Genomic DNA, 22,960 nt, shown 5'->3' with positions numbered 1-22,960 from the left:
CAATTACTCCATTCACACACAGAAGAAGGCAATGGCAAACCACTTCTGGATCATCTGCCAAGAACGTATATGAACAGGTCCCAGTCCGAGAAAAGGATGGAAGGATCCTGTTCATATGGACCTGTCGTCAGACAGAACACTAAATAAAAATAATAATAACAGACTAATCGACCGGTCAAAGAGCAAAATATTAATAATATAAATATAAGAATACGTAGTATAAATCTGTATTCGAATTTCGTGTTGAATTTAAAGGGCACTGATGCTATAATAGCATTGGAAGGTAATAAGATGTATCTTTTTTGACTGCAGGTGCCTGAGGACCATTGAGAACGTTAAGACATTGATAGACGATCTGATTGGTACTGGAAAGAAAGAAAAGTGTGGAGACCAAATATTAGCAGAACCTTTGTTTATGATATTAAATCATTTTGCTCGCATGGAGAAAGAACTGAGCGACCTTCGTGAGAGGAACAGAGACGTAGAGGATCTAAGAGCAAAAGTCAAGGACTTAGAGAATCAACACGTGATTGAGATGAGAATCACGCACGGAACCATAAACGGACTGATTCAGGTAGTCTCAAATATCATGGCCGAAAACGAGGATCTGAAACAGCAGATTCAGAGCTTTCGTGGCTGCCACCACCAGGAATTGGCGCCAGCCTCCAGTGAGAATTGGGACGAGGACTGCAGTGAGAACTGGGACGAGGACTGCAGCGGCCAGGGCGCTGACCAAGGCAGATTAGATGAGGCCGACCTTCCGAGGCTCAAAGACTTCGAGCCGCTCCAACTTCTGGGGACAGGAGGCAAGTACGATTTCTTGTAGTAAAAACTTCGCAAATTAACTGTGGATTTCTCTGCTTAGAAAATATGGCCCTGATTTTGTGAACCGCTCCAGTAGCAGTAAATCAGCTGAGACAACAGCAATGTAAGTGGAAAGAATGGAGCTTAACCTCCGTCTAGGAACACTCACAATGAATATTTTAGACTTCAGTTACAAGAGTTACTCCATTCAGACATTTGCTAATATGAACAAGTGTTGTAGGATCTAAACTCAGAGCCAAGTCTTGATTAATAATATTCCATAAAATTAAGCGTCAGAATATCTGAGAACGTTATTGCTTCAAGAAGATGGTTGCAAATAGCTCGGGATTTTGTTCTGCCGAGCCTAAGGCAATCAAAATTTTCTGTCAACGACACTTTTCTCTTTCTGATGACCGATGATTGACATTCTTCTTGAATGTCATCTGCGAAATGTTGTTAGTGGAAATCGAGCCCCTACTAAAGGTACAGGGCCTGAGAAGGGAACCCACATTCAGAAATAACCCGCTTCTTCCTTTGATGTAATTGATATTTTAATTTTCTGTTGTGGTAACGCTCTACTAAAATATTTCAGGATCACCGTTGATAAATGACCAATAGATGGCGATACATATTGTACCTTTTTTCCTTTAACATTTTCAAGCTGAAAATTAGAAATTACTAAAAAATGCTGTAGACCGTACGCTCTTGAACAACATTTCTTTATGGTTGAATATTGATTAATCAGATTGTTGCATGGAATTGGTGTGACTGGGTCAGTGACCCTCCAAAGAAGATTCAAAGCATAAACATTATAGGAGTAAGTGTTTAACAAAAATAATTCTGATTATATATGATGTATATCGCAGAGCTAAGTGGGATTTCTTTCTGTTTGTGTCACCCGACACGGCCATTTATAGAAGCTACTTAAGATTCGGGCTCTGATCTTTCAGAACGACGACACTGGTGGCGAGTGGTTTAACTGCTTCTTGGATAATGGGCCTGTGCAGAACGTGTATCGAAAAATATTACCTTTAGTCACGAAGGCTTGATATTGCACACACAACGTTTTACAGAATTCATGCTTAGTGAAGAGAGAGGGTCTACAAATATCAGAGCCCTTGTTGAGGACATAGTAACAGGAAACATGATTGCGTGCTGTTCCAGGTTATGGAAAAGTATACCTAGTGCGGAAGGTCGGCGGCGTAGATGATGGCACTAAATATGCTTTAAAGACGCAAGACATTAACGAAATTATGTCTTGTGAGGCTTTCCGCCAGCAATATCGTACCGAACGAGAGTTACTCGAGAAGGACCTGGAGGCTCCATTCATGGTTGGGCTATATTATTCATTTGAGACACAATCGAACTTGTGCCTCGTACAAGGTGAGTACATTTGAGACGTGGAGTGAACAATACAGTTCACAGCAAACAAACCACCCCAAACCTAAATTTAGGAAAAATTTAATAAAATTTGTAACAAATAATTCACCACTATGCGCAAAAGTAAAATTCTGCAGTCTGAAAATTGATAACCACCTAAACTGGAAGAATCCTGCTGATCAAATGACTCTGAAGTAAAGTGTTACAGTCAGATACATGTTTCAGGTTGTCAGTATTGACACACTGAAATCAATTTCACCCACTATCAATCCATTATGAATCACAGAATAATTGTTGGGAGCAGATTAAAAAGGCATGATAATTCTTTTGGAGATTATTGTACTTATATGAATGATTAATCATCACAGTCATTAATGTGGTCCTATTAACAGTGGTTTCATTGTACAATTTTAATAATTTTTTGTCATAAAATCGATACTGATGCTTAGTTTTGCATTATTTTTGAAGCTTTCTAGTGTTCTGTCCCATCCTTGTATTTTAAGTATCGCTTGGCTTGTGTGGAATTCAGTACGTAAGTCGGGTCATTTGTAACTAGTCCATTATAACAGATTTCACACGGACTGCTTTAAGGGTAGAAATATTTTTTTCTAAGGGCAATGGTTTGTGGAATGCATGTAGCTAAATGTCGCGTCTTCTAGGTCAGTTCAGTTCGCTGCTCAGAGAGACAAGCTGTATGCATGTGAAAGTCTCCCACTGACTAATGTTTGTCACGTCCCACATACATTTCGACTAACAAGTGCTGTGTATCGTGGTATTGACACATATTTGTTCTGTTCATCTTCTGTGAGTCACGTTTACAGAGGAGTGGACAGTGTACATAGTAGGCCTGTAAAAATAAATTCCACTGCCAGTTAAATGTTTTTATAACACAGCACGGACAATGACCACCATGTGGACCATAGGAAGAAGGGTAGGAGTAATATTTATCTTGACTGAAAACATCGTGTGAAGGGTGAACTATCTTTCAGTCTTGTGGAGAGCGTCATTTGGCAGTAACACTGTTTTCTAACTGAATATACAGCACAGTAGTTTGCACTGTCCTCTGGTAGCAGTGAGTGTCCTTATGGTAACTAAGTTTTGTTATTATTGTTCCAGACTATTATGCAGGTGGCAACCTGTTTGATCTGTTGTGGGAGTTGGGAGGAATGTTTACAGTTGATGAATCAAGAATGTACCTGGCGGAAATCATTGAGGCTGTGGAGTATCTGCATAAGGTAGGCAAACAGTCCAACTGCAGTTCTCTGCAATCAAATGTGTAAGAAGGTACTATAAAACCTGAAAGTGCTTGATTGATTGTGTGGCTACAGAATTTCAATGCGTGATTTATTCACTGCATACCAATCATTTACGATTTCTGTGGGAAAAGTCTGAAATACTAAGAAAGTATAGTAATTGTAGCTTATTTCCTATGAATAATTGTTTTAGCTTTGATAGGGGCACATTTGATTAGCATTGTCATGTTTATGAGGTCAACGACAATTTTCTTCTGTACTGTGATTGGCTGCCATGGAACTTGTATGTTATTCACTTTTAGCATAACAGTATGCGGTTGCGTGGTCCCATTAGGCAATCTGTACTCTCCAAAAACTGTGATAACTTGGGGTGTGCCTGAGAAGAACTTGATCACTGGCAGGAGTTTGGCAACAGACCACACTAGGCACCATATTGATAGCTATGTGTCTTTCACCAGTTCCCTCTGCATTTTGTTCATTATCTCAGCTAATTACTTGGTGGTAAGAAGCGGCTGTAACACCATTAGCTTCAACCACGCACAGTAAAGAATTTGTCAACTAGGACTTTCTTAACTCAGACCATCATTATCTAATTTCTGGAAGTCTTTTCATTAATTAAAGAACTTTGACTGGTCGGATGTTTGGCATTTGAATCCAGAAAGTTTTATATCGCATTAGCTGCAGTTCTGTAGTTCTCGCCTTCCGTGAAGGCCTCCATCTGTGCCACTCCTCGAGAAGCTAGAAGAGCCCCTTCTCCCCCCTTCCCTCGCCTTGAATTGAGAAACTGAACGAGAATTATTTTAATAGTGTACTGTCCGCCTGGATACTGACATTTCCATTTACCCCTTTCTGTGAAGTCCCAGACTCTGTAAACTCCACTGTTGAAGCAGGGAAAGTTGACCAGGTTCATCATCTGAACAAAAACTGATAATTAAAAATTAATAACATCAAAATGGAGCATACAATTGAATATTCTGTAGAACATCCCCCTTTGACTCATTCGAGTTCTTATATTTGCATATGGGATTAATGACAACCCATGCTCTAACAAGTTCCGTTTCACTTTTGTTAGTTTCTTGTTCTCTTTCTACTCGTATCCTTCGTACGCTCCAAATTCTAATGTGTCTGTTTCTGTACATATTTTGTGTAAAGTGCAGGACAATGCCAATGTATGACATTGAGTATTGTATTCTTGACTCTTATGATATGAACAAAATCTGAAATAAAAATGTACAATCGTTACTCAGGTTAATGTACGATATTACTTTTGAAAATAAATTAAATGGTTTGGGTGGTGATGGTAAATGTGAAGCTTCTATAGCGCCTCAAACATCTTCATGCCAACCCTGTGCACATAAGAAACAAGGTAGATCCTCACTCATAATCGTGGTTGAAGCCACAGCTACAGTTCAGTTTGTTATTTAATTTTATCAATAACAGTAATAAATATGACAGCTTAGTTCAGGTGATATGTAGCAGAAAAGCAAAATACTGATACTGCATTTCACTACCACAATAAGAATGCAAAATATACCATATTTTATCCATTCTGTACAAGGAATTTATTTGTTAATTTGTTTCTTTCAGCTTAGAGTCATACACCGCGACCTAAAACCAGAAAATATATTGGTGGACATCCAAGGCCACATTGCTGTTGCGGAATATGGCCTGTGCAAACAGTTTGTCTGCTCTAAAGAGGTAAATATTATATCCACCTAATCTTTTGTTCAGTGTACATACAAAGACACATGAGCTGTGGATGCAAGCGCTATGTGGACCGCTGTCCATCAGGCAGTGCCCTTTATTTGAGGGAAGTCAAAGTACAAGACCCATAAAGAGTCGACATGTTTCAGGTGCCTTAAATTTGACCAGTGTGTGTTTAAGTATAGTGTAACTAAAAGATGTCGCAAGGCCTGTGACTTTTACGGGATAAACTTGAAGTGTACGAGTATAATCTCTCCTGAAGTTTGGTAAGTAATTGCTGTTATTCTATTCAGATGCCATTAATATCTTGTCTAGGATACCCAGCATTAGAGGTCTAAGAAGCTTACTTTCAAATAAAGGATAATACTGGATACTGAAAGTTATAAGTCTTCTTTATTTCACACTACAGTCCTTGGTGGATCCTGGGGTCCTTATTGTAAATAATAGTAGATGATAAATGTTGTGGCACATACAGCCTACTGAGTAGTGTCGCAGTTAAAGGATATAACGTACAGTAGGTTGGACGTGTAGGTAGAGAAGAAATGCTGCAAAATGTTTCTTGGAAAAAGGCAGCTTCAGAAACCATTAAGGAAAAGAAGCATAGCATTAAGAGGGATGTTACAGAAATGTATTTTGAAGGCAGGAGGTGAATGGAAGTCGCTCAGGACTGTGTCCAGTGGTGGTCTTCACTTTTTGATATGATCAATTTTCTTCTCTGTTACCAGACACTTTGTAGTTATTTTGTGCCCCAAATTCCTGTCACAGTTATTAAAATTGTTGTTTCCATCTTCAGGGTGATCGTGCGTATTCGCAGTGTGGCACAAGTCAGTACATGGCGCCAGAGATATTCATCGGCGAAGGCTACAGCTATGTAAGTTTCTTGTCCATTAACAGTATGATAATAATGAGCTCTTGGTTTTATGTAACTCAACCTAACGCGTGATTAATGTAAACTAACAAGAAAACACATTATAATAATCTGAGGGTTTGGAGCCACAAGCAGTAACTTCATGGAATTTGTAAGGACACGTGCATAAACTAGTCGATACACATGACAGGCATACAACTGAATGCGGTGCAGTCAGCTGCCTGGCATCTGGCATGATGACATGCATTGTTGTCATATAAAGGAATTTGAAAGCCAAGTACTAGCCAGTCACTGGAATTGAAAATAAGTGTTGTTTAGACTTTTTTCCTCATGTGACTCAGCATGAAAGTAGCTTTAAGTGTCTCCTTGTGTCGTGTTACACCCAAAAACAGAAAGAAAAATGGTGTAGCCATCACCAAACTTCAAGCTTCAAAGCCATGGAAATACTTCATGTTCTTTGGCTCACAGCTCCAAGTTACCAGTACGGCATTGTTAGTTTTGCTACATATCGAGTTCTCAGCTGTCTTTACTTGCCTGGGCTCCAGTGTTCATTGTTGCAATGTCGTAGACTTTTGCTGTGACCACGTAGTATGTAATTTGGTGGCGGCTACTTCAATGACTCATGTAAAGGATGAGATTCAAAAACAAAATATTCTGGGTGTACACGTGAGATGTATTCCATTTCGTGTCAGTCCTCACAACAAGGAATTCAGGGTTGACTGTAGCCAATTCTAACAAAGTGGAAGCCACTGTTGGCACTGCACAACATCCTGATGTACCCCCAAAAGAATCCTATAAGGGGATGAAGTTCATGTACACAACGTGGCCAAGTCATATTCCCACCCTTGCCAATAAAATTCTCTGAAAACTTTCGATTCAAGACTCTATCAGTTACTTGTATTAATGTGGAGGAATTCTGTCTTGTTGCTACAGTGTGTCAATAGGACACTCTTCTTCCAAGATGGGCGGCGAGGGATTCCTCTGCTTAAGATGCCATTTTAACATCTGTGAGTGTAGCACATCTTGTGCAAAGATGGAAACTAAAGCAGCACGAATTAAAAACTTGCTCATATAAACTTCTCAAATGAAATTAGTTCATATTCCCCTGCCTCTCGGTTCACATTGAATTGGGATGCGTTACATGCTTACTCTCTGTATGAAAAAAGGACTTGACCTGAAACACAAAGAAATATTTGTGAAAACTTGTTGCAGTAAACAGTATTGTTGGAGGACGGCAGTTCAGAAGATATGAAGCGAACATAGAACATTTCTAGGTGTTTTCATTGCAAAACTATAGAAAAATGATCCTGTTTGCTTTGCCTTTTTTGTCTGTCCTCTTCTATAGCAGTTTGATAAACTCTGAATGGGTTTTAATGGCTTTGGATAATTTTCTTGATTTGACTGTTGATGTCACTTATGTAGCTGTATAATGTCAGTTGTAAGCAGTGTTTAATAACGTGTTTTTACAAGGTTCTGACTGAGCACTCAAAGAAAACCACAACAAAATTCATCACAATCTCTGGCTGGCTAAGAATCAAACTGATAGCTGCAAGAATTAGGTAAAGAAAGGAAAATCATTATCAAACTTAGGAATGTTACACATTATCCTGGAGGCAGAAACTAAGAAACAATTCACTCTAACCACAAATTTTCTGTTTGTGGAGAACCTTGTCGAAAATGTATAAGAGTGTGGTGAAACAGAAATGTGTGATTGCAGCTAATACCTGTAATTTTAATTGTTGCAGGAAGTGGACTGGTGGAGTGTTGGAGTCACTGCATTTGTAATGATGGTCGGGCACAGGCCCTTTGAATATGATGAACATCAAAATGATTCAGCACTTTGTTGGTAAGTATTTTGCATTTGGAAAGAGTTCTGATGTATGTGTTTGCTGTGAACATCATTTTCCTTTGAACACATTTCAGTACAAATTAAGTCATTGTTAATGGATGACCGTCTGTTGTCATGAGAGTAAAATTGGTGTACACGCTTGAAACCTGAGGAGAATTAACCATAGGCGGAGGAACCAAATGCAGTTCCAACTATGACCACAATCTTTAACGAAGGAAATTTGTGCTGGTCAGAGACTGAATGTAAGGGACAGATAGAAAGGGTTCCAGAAGCTGAACGCTTCCAACGTTTAACATTGACCATTTTCCTTATCTCTTGCATGACCTATGTCAGAGATTTACATGAAAATCAGACATTGACTAGGCCACTTATGGCAGCTTTGAGAAGCATTACAAACATTAATTGTGAAAGCATGTTTACAAGTACAGTCTTTTAAGGCAAATATAAGAATGAACCTCTCTCTTGCAGCAAAATATTGCATGACAAGCCTGACATACCTTTGTGGTTCTTGGACTGTGAAGTTGACCTTATTGAAAGAATGTTGAAGAAGAATCCAAGACTTCGCTTAGGTGGGGGGAAACGCGGAGCTCAAGAAATCAAAGAACATCCATCTTTTGACGTGAGTTCTTTTACCATATATGTTATCATATACAATAGGGTGTATGTACACTTTTAAGTTCTAAACTGTGCCTAAGCAAATTAACAACAGTGAGAAGATCCACACAGTTTGAGTTTATTGACGCTGTTTCTAGACAATTTGATTCTTTAAATCTTCAGTCAGCAAAAATTGTGATGTACATCCCGAGCAGAACGACTTGCTTGTAACAGATGCCACATGCCTAAGACTGAGTGCATAGGAATATCACAGTAAAAGGTTTACTATCACGGTGCATAATGTACTGCTGTCTCATCAGTATTTTAGGACTCTCAGTACTTTCTATAAAATTGCCAACAATTTACTTAAAACCTTGACTGCATGACTGTGTGTCTAATCTCTCTCCCGGTAAGTGCAATATTTTGAAATAAATTGAATTACGGACTAAAATTTGTAGCCAAACTCAAGCATGTATTTCAATATCCTTGTACTTTCAGCACAACTAAAGAATCTTTTAAAATGTGGTGCTCTCACTTCTACTATACCAAGTTTTACTTTGCAATTAGTATTCTGGTACATATTAGTAATGTTTGTGCTTCGTCCTACAGGGCATAAACTGGGGCGACGTGTCAAAAAGGCAGTTACGGATGCCACATTCTCTGGATTTTGAGTGGGAGGGCGTCAGTGACATTAAACATCTTGGAGAGGACGACGTGTCATTTCTGTCGCCAGGCGATGAGAGTGGCAACAACGAGGTGAGGGAAAGTGATTTGTCTGAAGTTCTGTTATGATTTGCATAGCAATAAGGTTTATTAGCAGTGCCAAATGTTGCACTATACCAACTATAACGCTTTTACGGTCTTAAAACGTAATGATGTTGTGTTTGTCCTGAAGCCTTGGCTAGTATTTGCGTGTGTGAATGTGTATTGTTTTATTGTAACTGATATCTTCACATTCCCAAAAGACATTCCTTGCTCTTGCCATCCCGTCACTTTTAGTTTGGGTGGGTGGGGTGGATTGAATTCATGTGCTGAGGATAGGGTCCAGTGGCTGACTTACGAACAGAATGAAGAATTTTCAGGTTTCACAAAAGCAAAGCATTTTTATTAGCTGATCTAATATTAGTTTCTCAGGAAGGAGACTGTTCCACGGAGTTAGTTTATTATGGGCCAAAATAGAAACAAATATAAGTGCATATATTATTACCAATTTAGATCACAAAAATTGGTTAATACAGAATGAACCAAAATGTTTCAGTGGTTTGTGTCTTTGAATATAGTAAACTAAAGAAAGAAAGAAGGAAACAGCAGAAATTCAATTTCAAAACTTTATTAAACTCCTGTAACAACAAACACTGCAGAGTTAAGTGGGAAATTTTAACATGGAGTAGCAGGACATTGAGATAAATGACTCGCAATCATCTGCAGTGAACTGAAGTAAGGTAACTCAAAGAATTTTGAGATGTAGGTCTGTAAGTCAATTGTTCACAGAGTGAAAGTTGCTTCTGAATCACAGCATCCCAAAGACATAATTTCTGCTTGATGACTATCAGAATACAAAATGAGATGAACAGAACATATACAAATTTAATTTTCATTGCCTTAAAATTTTTTGGTACACAGTCCCATTATCATATTCTCTTAATTAAGACATTTGTTTTTATTTAACACAATGGCAGGTGTCCTTTCTTTGTTTCTTTTTTGTTTCCTTCATCCCATGCCGTATTCTACACCCTGATTTTTGAAGAAGACAGCCTTGTTGCAGTGTTATTAGAAAGGCTGACTGTCAGCTAGCTCTTAGTGTGTTAATGCATCACATATACAGTGGCAGCAATGTATCTACGTACTAAGCTCTTGAAAGAAGAGCAGCGTTACTTTACTGTTTACATTTTATCATCTTCTTTTAATAAGACATACTTTATTATCTTATCAACATTATACTAGGTAAGTTCCAGTACATTTGAATTTACTTTCTAATTTTTTAATTTTGTTATTGGTATTGCAGGCATGCTCTTACATCAATCCAGGCTTGAAGGCTAATGGATCGCACTGAAGAAGAAATTCTCGGCAATTCTGAAGTTTTGGCTCCTTCAGTTTATTGGAATTGAGCTTGTAACATAACCAATTTTATATTTATTTTAATTTTGTACAATAAATGATATTTACCATTGAAACATACACTTGAATATAAACAGATTATTGGATAAACAGCTACATGTTTAACCATTTTTATAATTTTTAAGTTTTTCCAAAATATATTCTTATATCTGTGTGTGTGTCATCAGTTGACTGTCGCAGTAGTATGCAGCAATGAAGACAATTATGTGACATTACTAAATACTTGTAGGAAAACTATTGCAGTTAGAACTCCATTCTTCACAGGCTGCATCCATCAGACTAAGACGCAAAACATTCAGAATCAGTTCCTTTGCAATTTTCAATCCACTCAAACTGTCGGCAAATTACTGTAGTTGAGGCAACATGCTTTATTTCCTATGGCACCGTGTTTTGGCTTTCTCAGGAACACAAAGGGAATGGGTGGAAAGCCTGGAAACAAAACTACAGTGTTAAGGGAATCATTCTTTAAAAGGAATTGTTTCCAATATATCGTGGTATGAAGGATTATCAAGAGGGGCAAAAGTTGCGCCGATCACAAGTAGTGAAGGCAGAGGCAGACACATGATGGGTTGAATAACTGCAAAGAAACTGCTGCTGACAGCAGAAATGTAATTAAGAGTGCAGTAGTTCCAGTGATCTTTTGTTGCTAAGTACTCACTTACCATTCTGTCAGCAAATGACTTTCTGGGTTACCTCTTAGATGCTTTAAGTGAGCAGGTATTTTTTATATTAATATTGGTATACAGAAAATATCTCTCTGTATTCATTTTACCTTTACTTAAGTGTTGCAATTTTATAGTTCTTGGAAGGTGTTGATGGCAGAAGCAGACCTCTGGATGGAGGAACTTGATATAACGATACTAAGTGTTTCGCTTTGTTGCCTCTAGAAAGATCTGAAGATTTTCTGGTCATTAGATACTAAAATGCACAGAAATCTATGACTGATATGCTGATGGTAATAATGAATGGACACTGCAAAAGGTGTCATAATCCTGCAATGTTGTCTGCTGTTATACCATAATTAAATAAATTTTTGATGAAATTCCAGTAATTCCGGTACAGTCTTTCACAGCTAAGAGTTTTAACTCTGTGTTGCTGCTTTTTCAACGTGAACATGGCCTTTGCAGTTGTTCCCTCCTTGAGAACTTTAAGTGCGTCTTCATACTGGCAACAAAGAGTTTGTCTTGATGCCAAGTTTTTCATACTCCAGATGCATTCATACGCCAGGCGATGAAATTAATTATGTGTCATGACACAATAATATGAAGAATAAATTCAGATTAATTGCCTGAACCTGCAATAGATAATATATGTGCATGCATTTCAATTAAGGATTGTGATCTACTCCTAAAATCAATCCAAAATGAATCTCGTATAAACAAATGGTCACAGGTGCCTTGTGAGAGGCTGCAGCAATGAAGCATCAGTTCGAAAGTAATATCTGGATGGGAATAATTGGCGATATCATTAAGAGTTAGTGTTAAAACTCTTAGGGTGTCTTATGTACGTTTCGGTAGAATTACCTTGAATACTGTTGGCTGTACCATTGACAGTGTAAAAAACTGTGGTTTACGCAAGGCTCAGCTCCTGTTCATTTTACCTGCAACATAAAGTGGTTTCTGGCCTCTCTTCACACACATTGATGGATGAGATAAACCAAATTGACTGTGTGGCCTCTGTGGCCCGATTTTACATCTACCAACTCCTACCTGTGGGGGAATCTGAACGGCATAATTTTGTTGGAAAGAGTCATCATGAATTACTACCTTTGGCATTTGATTCAGTGGCTGGGACAACAGTAGCACATATGACTGGAATTTTTCATTGCACTACTATCAGGAATTCTTGGTGCATCAGTGGTCATTTATGCACTCAAAGGAAGAAGCAGCATTTTCAGAAAAAGAATTTGGGGGGGGGGGGGGAGTCTTTTTATAAGTTAAGATGCTGTTAAACTATGCTTAAGTACAAAAATGAATGTGCTTTTAATAAGCTGTTTTACTTGTCTCATTTGATTTACTGATGCTTCCAAGTCTCACTAATCAAGTGGTTGCAACCCTATGTTTATAACAATTTTCTGAGTTTGCTTTAAGAAAAAAACAATCATTATGTTTGATACATACAATTAAGAAGAACCAACTATTTGGTCATTTCTAATTATCTGCATAAGATACCCAAAACACTGATCTAGAAGACATCCTATTGTTATATTTCAGAAGAATTATATAAGTGCTTAATGATGCACTTGCCAATAATTTGTGTCGTAAAAGAGCTTACCTTTTCCTCCATATATTTTTACAGTACCATTTTATGTACAAACTTTCATATAAAGTATCCTCAATGACTTTCATGTAGTCGGGTTATCTTGCATGAGGCATCTTTGCAGATTACAGACGTTTAAAATACCACTTGTTAATATATCCACTTAACCAGTCAAGTGCAGGAGACTACGAGTTGCATTTGAGAAATCACTATTTCCAGCCAAAGAGTGGAGGACATATTCTTTAAAACTGAAATCAATGTTCTTCCTCTCCAATTGTGCAGACAATTAAAAAGGAAATTTCCCACATCCCTGTTTCAATCACATTTACATTGGGAGAATAACAGGGACATGACTGGAACCTGCAGCAAACATTCTAGGTGTTGAACAGTGCAGCTTTTGTTGTTTTCCTAATCATGTTGAATATTTTCAAAAGATGTTTACAGTAGGAAGAAACAATCAGCATTCTAATACACAGAGTTTAAAACTAAGACTTTGTCTCTCTATAACTTTAAAATAACATTTTGTACTGTGATGTTTCCTTTGGTACAATGAGAGGTCCATATACAAATTTATAGAATCAAAACTCTATCCAAGAAGACATTCTAAGAAGAAGATTCTAGATTTGGTGTGGTAGGAATAAGATTCATATTCGAAAATAAATTAGGATTTGATTAGCCAAGAACTTCATTGCGTCTTCAGTTTCCCACGCATAAGGTCAATATGAATGTAAATTTCTCTTTGCATAAGAATCATGGTTTGAGGTTGTCTCAGCAGTTGATGGAAGTGAGTGATCAGCTTCATTCTCCAAGTGATATACATTGTGAAAAGGAACTCAAGGACTGAGTAGGAGATTGGGTGGACTGCAGAGCTGGCCTGGATGTTGTTGATGAGAAAATTCCTGCTCTTTTCATGAATGGAATCCCAGTTATCCATCATGCCCATTCCATCCAGGCTCCTACATTGAGAAACGGGGGTTCATGAATGTAGTTGCATTACTGTCTTATTCAGCAGCTAAAATTGCAAGGAACTTTGTCACAACACCTTCAAAATGTGTTGTATTGGTACATATATCTCTGTCATGCCCTCCTCTTTCGTTCTGCTTAACACCTCATCATGCTTTCTTGTAATTAAAAAACACATTTATGCGATTCTGAATGACACGATTGGTTTTTAACGACGAAATGTCAGTGTTTTAATTTAATTTGCATTTAAATTGGTGTTCCTGTTGAATACCAGGGTGGTATTTGTGAATGAGCAAGGTTAACAGTTGTGGATTCATAACCTTAAAACTTCCTAATTTTCATCAAGCCTGTCCTGTTCTTCCTGATGCTTCCAACGATTCTGTACGAATCTTTACAATTTGGTGACTAATTGCATGAGGTAAGTTAAAATGGTGTGTGTTACTAGTAAGTCAATATGTGTGAAATTCCAACTTCATGGCAGGTTAGGTGAGTTAGTTCAATTGAAAACGTTTGATAGGCTTACAAAAAGTAAATAAACCTCAAAAACAAGAACGGGTAAACGTGGTCATTAACTGCAAGAATATTTCTGATATTTCTTTCATACTCTTTAAGATATTTACAAGTTGTCTTGGACCCAAAATTCAAAAGCTATGGTTGGCAAAGGAATAAACCAACCAGTGAATCGGAATGCAGGATGCGAGTGATAGCAAGGGAATGAGGAAGCTGATGGTCAAACTCATACAAGAGGCATATAGTATATTCGTTGCAAGGCTGTTATACTTTTATCCGCATTAATGAGATGAAAAGGGAAATACACATCTTTACGTGGGGCACTGAAATGGTAGAGAGAGTACTTTATAGTGACATAACTATTGCTCTGTAACAGGAAACATGCTATTATGGTATAAAATTTAGGTTATATTACTTTCAGGTTAAAACTTTGTTAGTTTTGATTTTAAAAGTAATTACTTGTGCTGATATTACTGGTCCCGCTATTTAAGTAAAGAGCTTGCTTATATTTGCATGATGTTTTGATGCCTTTAGTTATCCATACATTGGTTTCAGACAATTTTTTCTGTCTCAGTAGCAAAACTTTTTTCAAATATGATTAAAAAGATGTTTAGAAAAGAACTGAACTTTGAATCTATATCACGATCACTGAGTATTAATTTCCAGTCTTCACTACCGTTTCGTATAAATTCATTTATAAAGTGACTTCATTTATCACTCCAGTTACCTTTTTATCATTGCAAAAGTTAGAAATACGTTTATGCTTTTTATAACTAATAGCTGAGCATCATGATCAGACAGCCCATTTATTACCGGTTTAATTGAAATGAGTTCTAACCTGAAACTATCTACAAAAATATTAACAACGGCAGAGTTGGAGCTATTAAGATTAAATGTTACTGAAAGAGAATTTAGACATTTCTTACGGCAGCTTTCAGAGATAGTCAACATTTATATCCCCACAGAAACAAATTCCGTTTTCTGTTTGAAAAGGTAGTCTATAATGCTGTTTAACTTGTTAATAAATGTTTCAGAATCACCTGTTGGTGCTCAGTATATTGCTATAAAACAATTTAGACAAATTAGTAACAAATTGTACAGCACGGCATTCTACGATTACATTATTACAATATCCTATTTCAGGTAGTGTCTTCCCACACGTTTTTGGAATCGACTAGGCTTCAAAATATTTCTTTGTACGTCAAGAGTCCGTTCGACTCTATCACGGAGATATTTAGTGACTTCGTAATAGATAGAGACGAAAATCTTGGTGGCTTTGGTTGCTCTCCTCTGAGTTGTAGCGCCGTGCAGTGTGGAAGAAGCTATACCAAGGTATAAGTGGTCCTAGCTGCCTTCATCATCGCCTTGTTCGTAAAGGCAGCAAGGACATATGAAATCTTGGTAAACCTGTCGGACCCAGCGTTTTGAAATCGTAATATCCAACTTAGTGTCTTACGTTGGCAATAGTATCCTGCCACACTGCTGACTGTTTCCGAGAGCACTCTGGTGGCAAGAACAGTTGGAAACACCTGCTATTTGGCCCAACCATTTAGTTTAGTTGCTTCATTGCAGCCATTACGGTGCTTTGAAGATTTCTAACCTAACCGTTAAAGTTTAAGGCATTTTCTGCTGTCTTTCTGCCTTTTTAATTCTGTGTTTGAATTTGAAGAGAATATAAAAGACAGCTTCAGCTAAACTCTCGCCTTTTCCTTTTTTTTTTTACCTTTCCCTCCCTCCCGTGTCGAGGTGATAGAGCAGTATTCGAACTTCGTGTTAGTTTACTAGCTCTCACCCAGAGTAAATTGCTCGACCTGCAAACGCGCCTGATTCTTTCCATAATCTGGTGCTAAGGAAGAGCATACACACCCATTCTCTTATTTTTATGTGTGTTGTATTTATGTGCATTATGTATATGTGTTGTATTTATGTGCATTATGTATTTGCCAGTAAAATGTAACAATTTAATCAAAGCAAGGAAGTTCGTTACTGCCACTAAAGTTTGTGTGTTATATTAAAGCCAAATAACTTTGAGAGAAACTGCTCCAGTGCCACTTTGCCTACCACAAATCTCCAGGATGATCTGACATGCGACTGGTATGAGAGCCAAGACAAAGTTTTTTCAATGATAAAACCTTGCACATTCTCTGGATGATGCTAAATTCTTAATCCACTTTCAAAGCAATAGCATAAAATAAGTATAGATATGCAATGAGTACACCAAACTAGACGTCTGTTTTCAGATCATATCATGTATTGAAACCTTATTAAATAAATATGAAAAGGGTAATGGTTATTGTTTTCAGTTGTGTGGCTAGTAGTGTGCTACCAGTCTGCTAAAATTTGAGGAATACGTGATGTTTTCTTGTCTGCTTTCCATACAAGCTTTACTGTTTGCTGGAATGTGGCTATCAATTATGCAGCCTGAATGCTACACCATTTGATCACATTTTCATGCACTAGAGGAGCAGAATGTTTCATCACTAGACCAGAGGTTCCAGCCATCGCATTCATGCTTGCTTCAGAGAAGAAAAAAAGAGAATTTGCCGTTTAAGCACAGAACGACTGTGACTCAGTTGAGCTGTGTTGTGTCCAGGTACTTCTCCTTTCACAAAAGATTCTTGTAATGATGGCAAATTAGCCCCTTTGTTTTAAGAATATTATTTTTGTTATCCTTATACTTTTTGGTACTAAAGAGTGAGTTTGTGGGAAGTAGATAAAAATGTTATTAAAGATATTTTTAGAAGAAACCGTTGTTAAGAAGAAAATGAAAATAATACAATATGGGAGACTCAGCCCACCTTCACCCAGCCTTAAGAATGTATGTAAGGACAAGTAAAGAAATGTACTCCAGGAATTTTATGTTTTGCTGCATTACCCATGGTTAATGGCTTGGAATAATCTGAAGAAACTGCCTAGATGGCCATGCTTGCTGCTTGAAGAAAGTCTAAATATTTCTATTTGAGGTGCCTCTCCTAACCTCGTAACTTCACAAAAAATAAAAAAATATAATGGAGAAATGTTTAGATGATTGAAAGGGTTGTCTGTTGCCATTTAGAGGTTATTGTAAATATGAATCACTCCTTGATAGAGGCAACTATATAGAATCTTCGCAACTGCTAGAAGATTATGATCATCTCCTGAGTGACCACTTAGAGGCAGCCACTGTTTTCAAGGGCACATCTTCGGTCTTTCAGAATGATTATATGAAAGCCGTCCATGAAGTGATCTAGATGGCATTTTATAGCAGATATAAGAACCACTTAATAAAGGATGAAACTTTAGATATTATTTTCATATTGATGTACATTCATGATGGTAAGAGGTTTTCTGCTAAAACACTTTCTTTATCTGGTTTTTAAATGCTGACATTTTGTTTCATGTAATTGCAGAAGGTGTGATTATAGATTACATCCACAAAATAAGAGAATTTCAGTCACCTACAAAATGATCATGACAAAGTGTTCTCACGTCTGTGACCCAACTCAAAGCAATGAAGAGGGTAAAATTGCACATGGGATATTCTGTAGGGGGAAAGTGCAGAATACTTTTTCACAAAATTATTGAGAACCAAATCGGTCATCTGTCAGCTTCTCTCTGAAGCAGTGAAATATTTGATCTTCTAGTTTACTAAATATGTAGATCAAATTATCCAATGGCAGTAGCTTGAGTAGCAGTCAGTTTGGCACTATACGAACTAACATTGCAGTAATACAGGGAAGATTAGTGTGGCCCCTGCACAAGGATTACATGGAAGATCGTGAAGCGTTTCGTAATTTTAATGTATTGTTAAAACTAATATCTCACTGTTTACAGTGGGCATTATAGTTTATCATATAACAACAAATGTAACTTGACTACAGGTCATAATTGATTTTGTTAGGTGAACGTTATTTGGAGAAAGTTTAAATACTGATCAATGAATGAGAGCCTGAGTGACATACTAGTACAGTATTGCCCAAAATAGGGTCTCCTTTGTGATTCATGACTTACAATATTCCTCAGTCCTGGGAAATTTCAGGACAACAATTTAAAGTAGGCCACACCTGCTGCCTCATCCTGCCACATCACTGAATCCAGACATCTTTTCGTCAGAAATTTACATATCTGCACAAATTACCTGAACGTCCAGATTATTGAGTATTTAGAATTGCCGCATTTCCACACTGGTCAGTTTTGGCCTCACTATTAACTGTACTTCAACATTAGACACTGCACAGCAGCTTTTATGTTTACCTTCTCATTTCAGGAGACAGACATACATAGAGACGATATGTTTGCAGATGTCGACACATTTCCTACATTAATTAGTTTGTATCTACTGAAGCGAATGTAGTTCTAGCATTCAATTTAAAGTCTCTTATATTTGTCACCAGTTCTTGCTGTCTTTGTGTTCATTTCAACATCACACTAATTTTGAACATTGTCCATTGTTCGACATATATACATTTGAATGTTAGTTCTACTCATTTCTTGTGATGACTGGGTATTGGTTGCAGCAGTTGGGATCGTACCATGAACCCTACCAATACCAAAATACCTTAGGATCGTACCACGAACCCTTTCAGTACCAAAATACCTTTTAATATTAAACTTGTGTCTTAACTAACAGACTATTCTAGAATTCTAAGATGGGGTGCAGCATTGAGGTTCAAAACACAGTATTTGTCTTAATTAAGAGTTTTTAACCTTCACCAGCGATGTGTTATGGAATATGTGAGGTCTAACTGGCCATATGTCAGAGCAGCTTGCCATAAATTATTAAACACCAGAGTCAATGTTCAGGAATAGAGACTTAAACTTAAACACCAAGTTAAGACTACTCAGATGTTATATTCTCTCTACTTTTATATGGCGCTGAATCGTGGACGTTGACTGAAGTTTCTTCAAAAATTTGGAGGCCTTCGAAATGTGCTTGTACTGACGTATTCTCAGAATTTCCTGGATTGACCGTGTAACCAACAAAAAAGTTCTCGAGAAACTCCGCAAAGACGTCGAGGTTGTTAAAAACATAAAGAAGAAAAAGTTGGAATTTTTCGGTCATATCATGAGAATTAGTGACTGATACATGCAGCTTCTACTGATAATCCGGAGAAAAGTATTCGGGAAGAGGGCACCTGGCAGGCAAAGAATCTCCTGTCTTCAGAACCTAGAAACTTGGTTCTCGATGTCCCCTGGAGGGCTGTCTCAAGTAGTAGCCAGTAAAGCTCAAATTGCTCTGTTGATCGCCAACATCCAGAATGGATAGGCACTTTAAGAAGAAGAAGAAGAGTCAATGCATGGCCTGCACTCATGTAGTATGGGAGGTTTAAATATCTTATTCAAAAATGGGAAAGGTTAAAAGTTTCTTTCTGTGTTGGATTAGATTTGTAGTGCCGTGTCATCATAGATTGGATATAAGAATTTGATCTTGTAAATCCATGGCTGTTATATTTGCCATGGCCAGGCCACATGACATTTTAAAAAAACATTTTGTGTAAGCAAAATTTGTGCGCTTATTAAGAGACAGAATATGGGTCCTAGTAAGAAAGAAAACAGGTCTCTGGTAATTTACAATTTACAATAAAAGTAGTGGGAAAGAAAAATACACACACAAGCATGTACTCAGGGGGCTAGAAGATGTGCAAATGATAAAAGATCGTCATCTGGAAATTTGAGGATGTCACGGAATACGGAATATAGGACTTGAGTTGTGTGTAACAAAGAAAAGGCTATCATTATTTATTTTCTAAATAAAGTTTATATCATTTGATTAAATGAATTAATTTCCCTGATGCCACTGATGATCTCCTCTTGAGGTTGAAACGTGTATGGCAATAGTGTCTTTTTTATAGTGTTAATAGTTGTTTGTTTGCTTATTTTATATTCTAATCACTATTTGTTAGCAAAGGATAATGTACTAACCTTGTCCAGGAAACTTCAGATGATACATGCCAGGAATATGTGAAGTACATAAGTGTGTTTTGTTTCCAACAATTGTCTTGGTTGAGTTTGAGGGCTTGAAGGTAATCACTCACCCCCATGTAGTGCCAATAGTAAGAATGTATGGAACTACAGTTCCATTTAGTCATATCTCATCATAGGTTGATTACTTAAAGCACATTGATATGTTTTCATACCTTAGTCATCAATAAAGTACACGAATAACTCTACCGTCTTTACCTTTTTCATAAACTGAGCCACGGGTGGGACTTCAAAGATACAGGTAGATTCTCACAGTTAGTAGGAAAACTCAGGGAAATGACAAATGCATGTAAGGAAAGTATTAAGTATTATGTAAGACTTGAGGTTCTCACAGCGGTGAGTATGAAGATTTCCGTCTTCTGGGTTGTTGTGCTGTGTAGTCTGGTCGATGTTAACCATGACGGAGGCAGTATGACCTCTGAAACATAGGTTAACATCGACCAGACTACACAGAACAACAACCCAGAAGACGGAAATCTATTAAGTATTACTGTGTAGGTTTGGAAATTCATTCCTGCATCGTAATCGTCACAGATCGATGATTGTGATACCTTTAAGGACTATATATGCTAGTTATGCTGTGCCCAGGTGTTGATCAACACTGCTTCAGGCTCATTCAGACTCTACATAAAAGGTAAGAAGTAATTATAGTTTGTGGATATGTTATCCCTACAGGAACAAAAATCAAATTTTTATAATGCTGTTTCTCCTGTGGAGTGTTTAGCAGCAACTTTTAAGTAACCATGTCACTTCACAGTCTTACTTTCAAAATTACAAAGCAGTTCAGCAGAAATGTGTTCAGAACAATATGTTAACTATTTGTAGAATGACTGATGTATTTGCATGGCAGCCTTCCAGAGGGAACCCAGCTGTCATAATCCTGAACATGGAACTACATACATACATCTTTATTACATTCCATGAATCCATAAGTTAGTCAGATGACCATACAAGTCATACTGTTATATAAATGTCACAAAATACAAACAAAGTGTTCACATAAAGTAGAGATAAGTTCACACAATCCATGATAAGACGCATTTAAAAACGTTTTACTTCTTGACAAGGATGCGTGCTCTGGCAATGAAGATAATTTAAGCAGGATGCAATAACTACTGTAATGACTGGCAAGTAAAGTTGTCCCGCTACATGCCATGTTGGCACTTGGGGGATAGGTAGTATAGATCTAACTAATTCTTAATCTTATAGGCCGTGAAGCTCTTCATTGTGCAATTTTCTGTGTGATGCATTCCCCTCCCATTTAGGAGCAAATATTTTCCTCAAAGAACTGTTCTGAAAGGCCCTCTATCAATTTTCCTCAAAGTGAGAGACCAAGTTCCACACCCATACAGCACAACTTGCAAAATTGCAAATCAATTATGAAGGGGCCAGTAACAGAGGAACTCTCCGTCTGACCCAACAGAGTAAGTGCCATTCCCCACTTTATAAACTGAGGAAGGAAGTAGATCGAGCTTCAGAAAGGCAGTGTTCTTTTTAAAAACACACACGATTGACACAGACCAAGAATTTAGTCCTCTCGATGCCAAAATTACACTTTTGAGTACAGTAGTCTTTGTGATTATATTAGGAGTTGGAACAAAACATTTTAAACTGAATAATACAAAGCATTCTTTGAATTTAATCATCTATGGATTTCATCATGAATTGCCTTACTGACTTGTTAGTGTAATATATATTATTAGAATGGTTTATAATGTGCGAATTATTCACCAGTTATTTGATTTTTACCATTACTAATTAGAAGCCTCGAACATTCGTTCCCAACACGAAGAGGTCGTTACTGTCGATTACCAAAATATAATAGCAACAAATAAATGTCCAAGCATGTAACCCGTTCATGTAGCGAAAAAGTGACATAATATTCAGATGTAGTTTGCGTCTGACTTGGTTGCCGATGGACATTGCGTGGAAAAATATGTTTTTAAAAAAATTTCAACGGGAAATGTTTTTTTAAAAGCAGTTTAATATTTGTTCCAAAGCTTTTTGTACAGATAATGGGTTGATAAATTTCGGTTTGTAATGCGCCTTAATTTCGAATGCTCCAAGTTTCGAAGTAAGGTTATACTCATTAATTCAGTGAGATCAACATAACGTCGCTTAAAAAGATGACCCAGAAGGCTAAAAAAACGAAGTTATCTTCTTCGAGAGTTCTCCATGCTTGCGACGTTCACGTTTTCAAAGAGTGTGACAAGATTCCTAACACCTGTGGAAGGGTATGTTGTATATAATTTAATGTATTTTTGGTTCTTCTTGTTCGTAACTTTCACACATTCAATTCACCGACCTTTCACTAGAACAATATATTTCAGTCCAGTGTGATAATCATTATTTGCGATTTCCCGTTTTTGTGTAACTTTACTGCGAACCGTGACTTCTCTTCCCAATGTGAAGAAATAATTTAATGTACGTAAAAAAATGAATTCGTTCACTTTCTCGTGTAAGCAGATCATATTCGAGAGACACTTCTGTATTGTAAATTATTGTTTTATTTTTCAAATATAATTTTTGTTATGTTGTAAGTAATGCAATAGCATTTTTCATCGCTTTTGACACTAGTGAAATACTTTTCTTTCTTTTTCTTGAATTTTGTTATACATTTTTTCCTCCTAATTTTACAGGAATCCATTTACTTGCCTATATAGGCTTATTGCATGACACAAGAAACATCTGTAGTCG

The 22,960-nt window shown here is 37.2% G+C and overlaps 1 protein-coding gene, 2 long non-coding RNA genes and 1 other non-coding gene across 4 annotated transcripts; 3 read left to right on the top strand and 1 right to left on the bottom strand.

The window, feature by feature from the left end:
• The first annotated feature begins 366 nt into the window (after window positions 1-366).
• Window positions 367-10,630, top strand: LOC147874343 (ribosomal protein S6 kinase alpha-5-like). The gene is made up of 9 exons (XM_087345496.1): window positions 367-806; window positions 1,969-2,187; window positions 3,301-3,419; window positions 5,025-5,135; window positions 5,935-6,012; window positions 7,755-7,855; window positions 8,327-8,477; window positions 9,062-9,208; window positions 10,458-10,630. The coding sequence occupies exons 1-9, from the start codon at window positions 416-418 to the stop codon at window positions 10,503-10,505; spliced, it is 1,365 nt and encodes a 454-aa protein (XP_087201622.1). The 5' UTR covers window positions 367-415; the 3' UTR covers window positions 10,506-10,630.
• On the bottom strand, window positions 10,571-15,254 carry LOC147874342 (uncharacterized). The gene is made up of 3 exons (XR_015534294.1): window positions 15,030-15,254; window positions 12,094-12,170; window positions 10,571-11,864 (listed from the first exon to the last, which is right to left on the bottom strand). It is a non-coding gene; the product is annotated as an uncharacterized LOC147874342 (long non-coding RNA).
• Window positions 15,255-15,754: 500 nt separating this feature from the next.
• On the top strand, window positions 15,755-17,156 carry LOC147874341 (uncharacterized). The gene is made up of 2 exons (XR_015534302.1): window positions 15,755-16,396; window positions 16,606-17,156. It is a non-coding gene; the product is annotated as an uncharacterized LOC147874341 (long non-coding RNA).
• Window positions 17,157-17,972: 816 nt separating this feature from the next.
• On the top strand, window positions 17,973-18,079 carry LOC147874340 (U6 spliceosomal RNA). Its single transcript, XR_015534382.1, has one exon. It is a non-coding gene; the product is annotated as a U6 spliceosomal RNA (small nuclear RNA).
• The last annotated feature ends 4,881 nt before the right edge of the window (window positions 18,080-22,960 follow it).

This window comes from Zootermopsis nevadensis, unplaced genomic scaffold (assembly GCF_977971745.1).
Source record: "Zootermopsis nevadensis isolate Lab colony 2312 unplaced genomic scaffold, Znev_1.0 Znev_ptg000009l, whole genome shotgun sequence".
Taxonomy (NCBI): domain Eukaryota; kingdom Metazoa; phylum Arthropoda; class Insecta; order Blattodea; family Termopsidae; genus Zootermopsis; species Zootermopsis nevadensis.
The sequence above is the reverse complement of the archived record's forward strand: the minus strand, read 5'-3'. Positions and strand labels throughout refer to the sequence as shown.

Excerpts from the sequence above, each read along its gene's own strand:
- LOC147874343 (XM_087345496.1), top strand. The coding sequence starts at position 416 with ATGATATTAAATCATTTTGCTCGCATGGAGAAAGAACTGAGCGACCTT. Across the intron at positions 2,188-3,300 it reads GAACTTGTGCCTCGTACAAG|ACTATTATGCAGGTGGCAAC; the intron begins GTGAGTACATTT and ends TTATTGTTCCAG. Across the intron at positions 8,478-9,061 it reads AAGAACATCCATCTTTTGAC|GGCATAAACTGGGGCGACGT; the intron begins GTGAGTTCTTTT and ends TTCGTCCTACAG.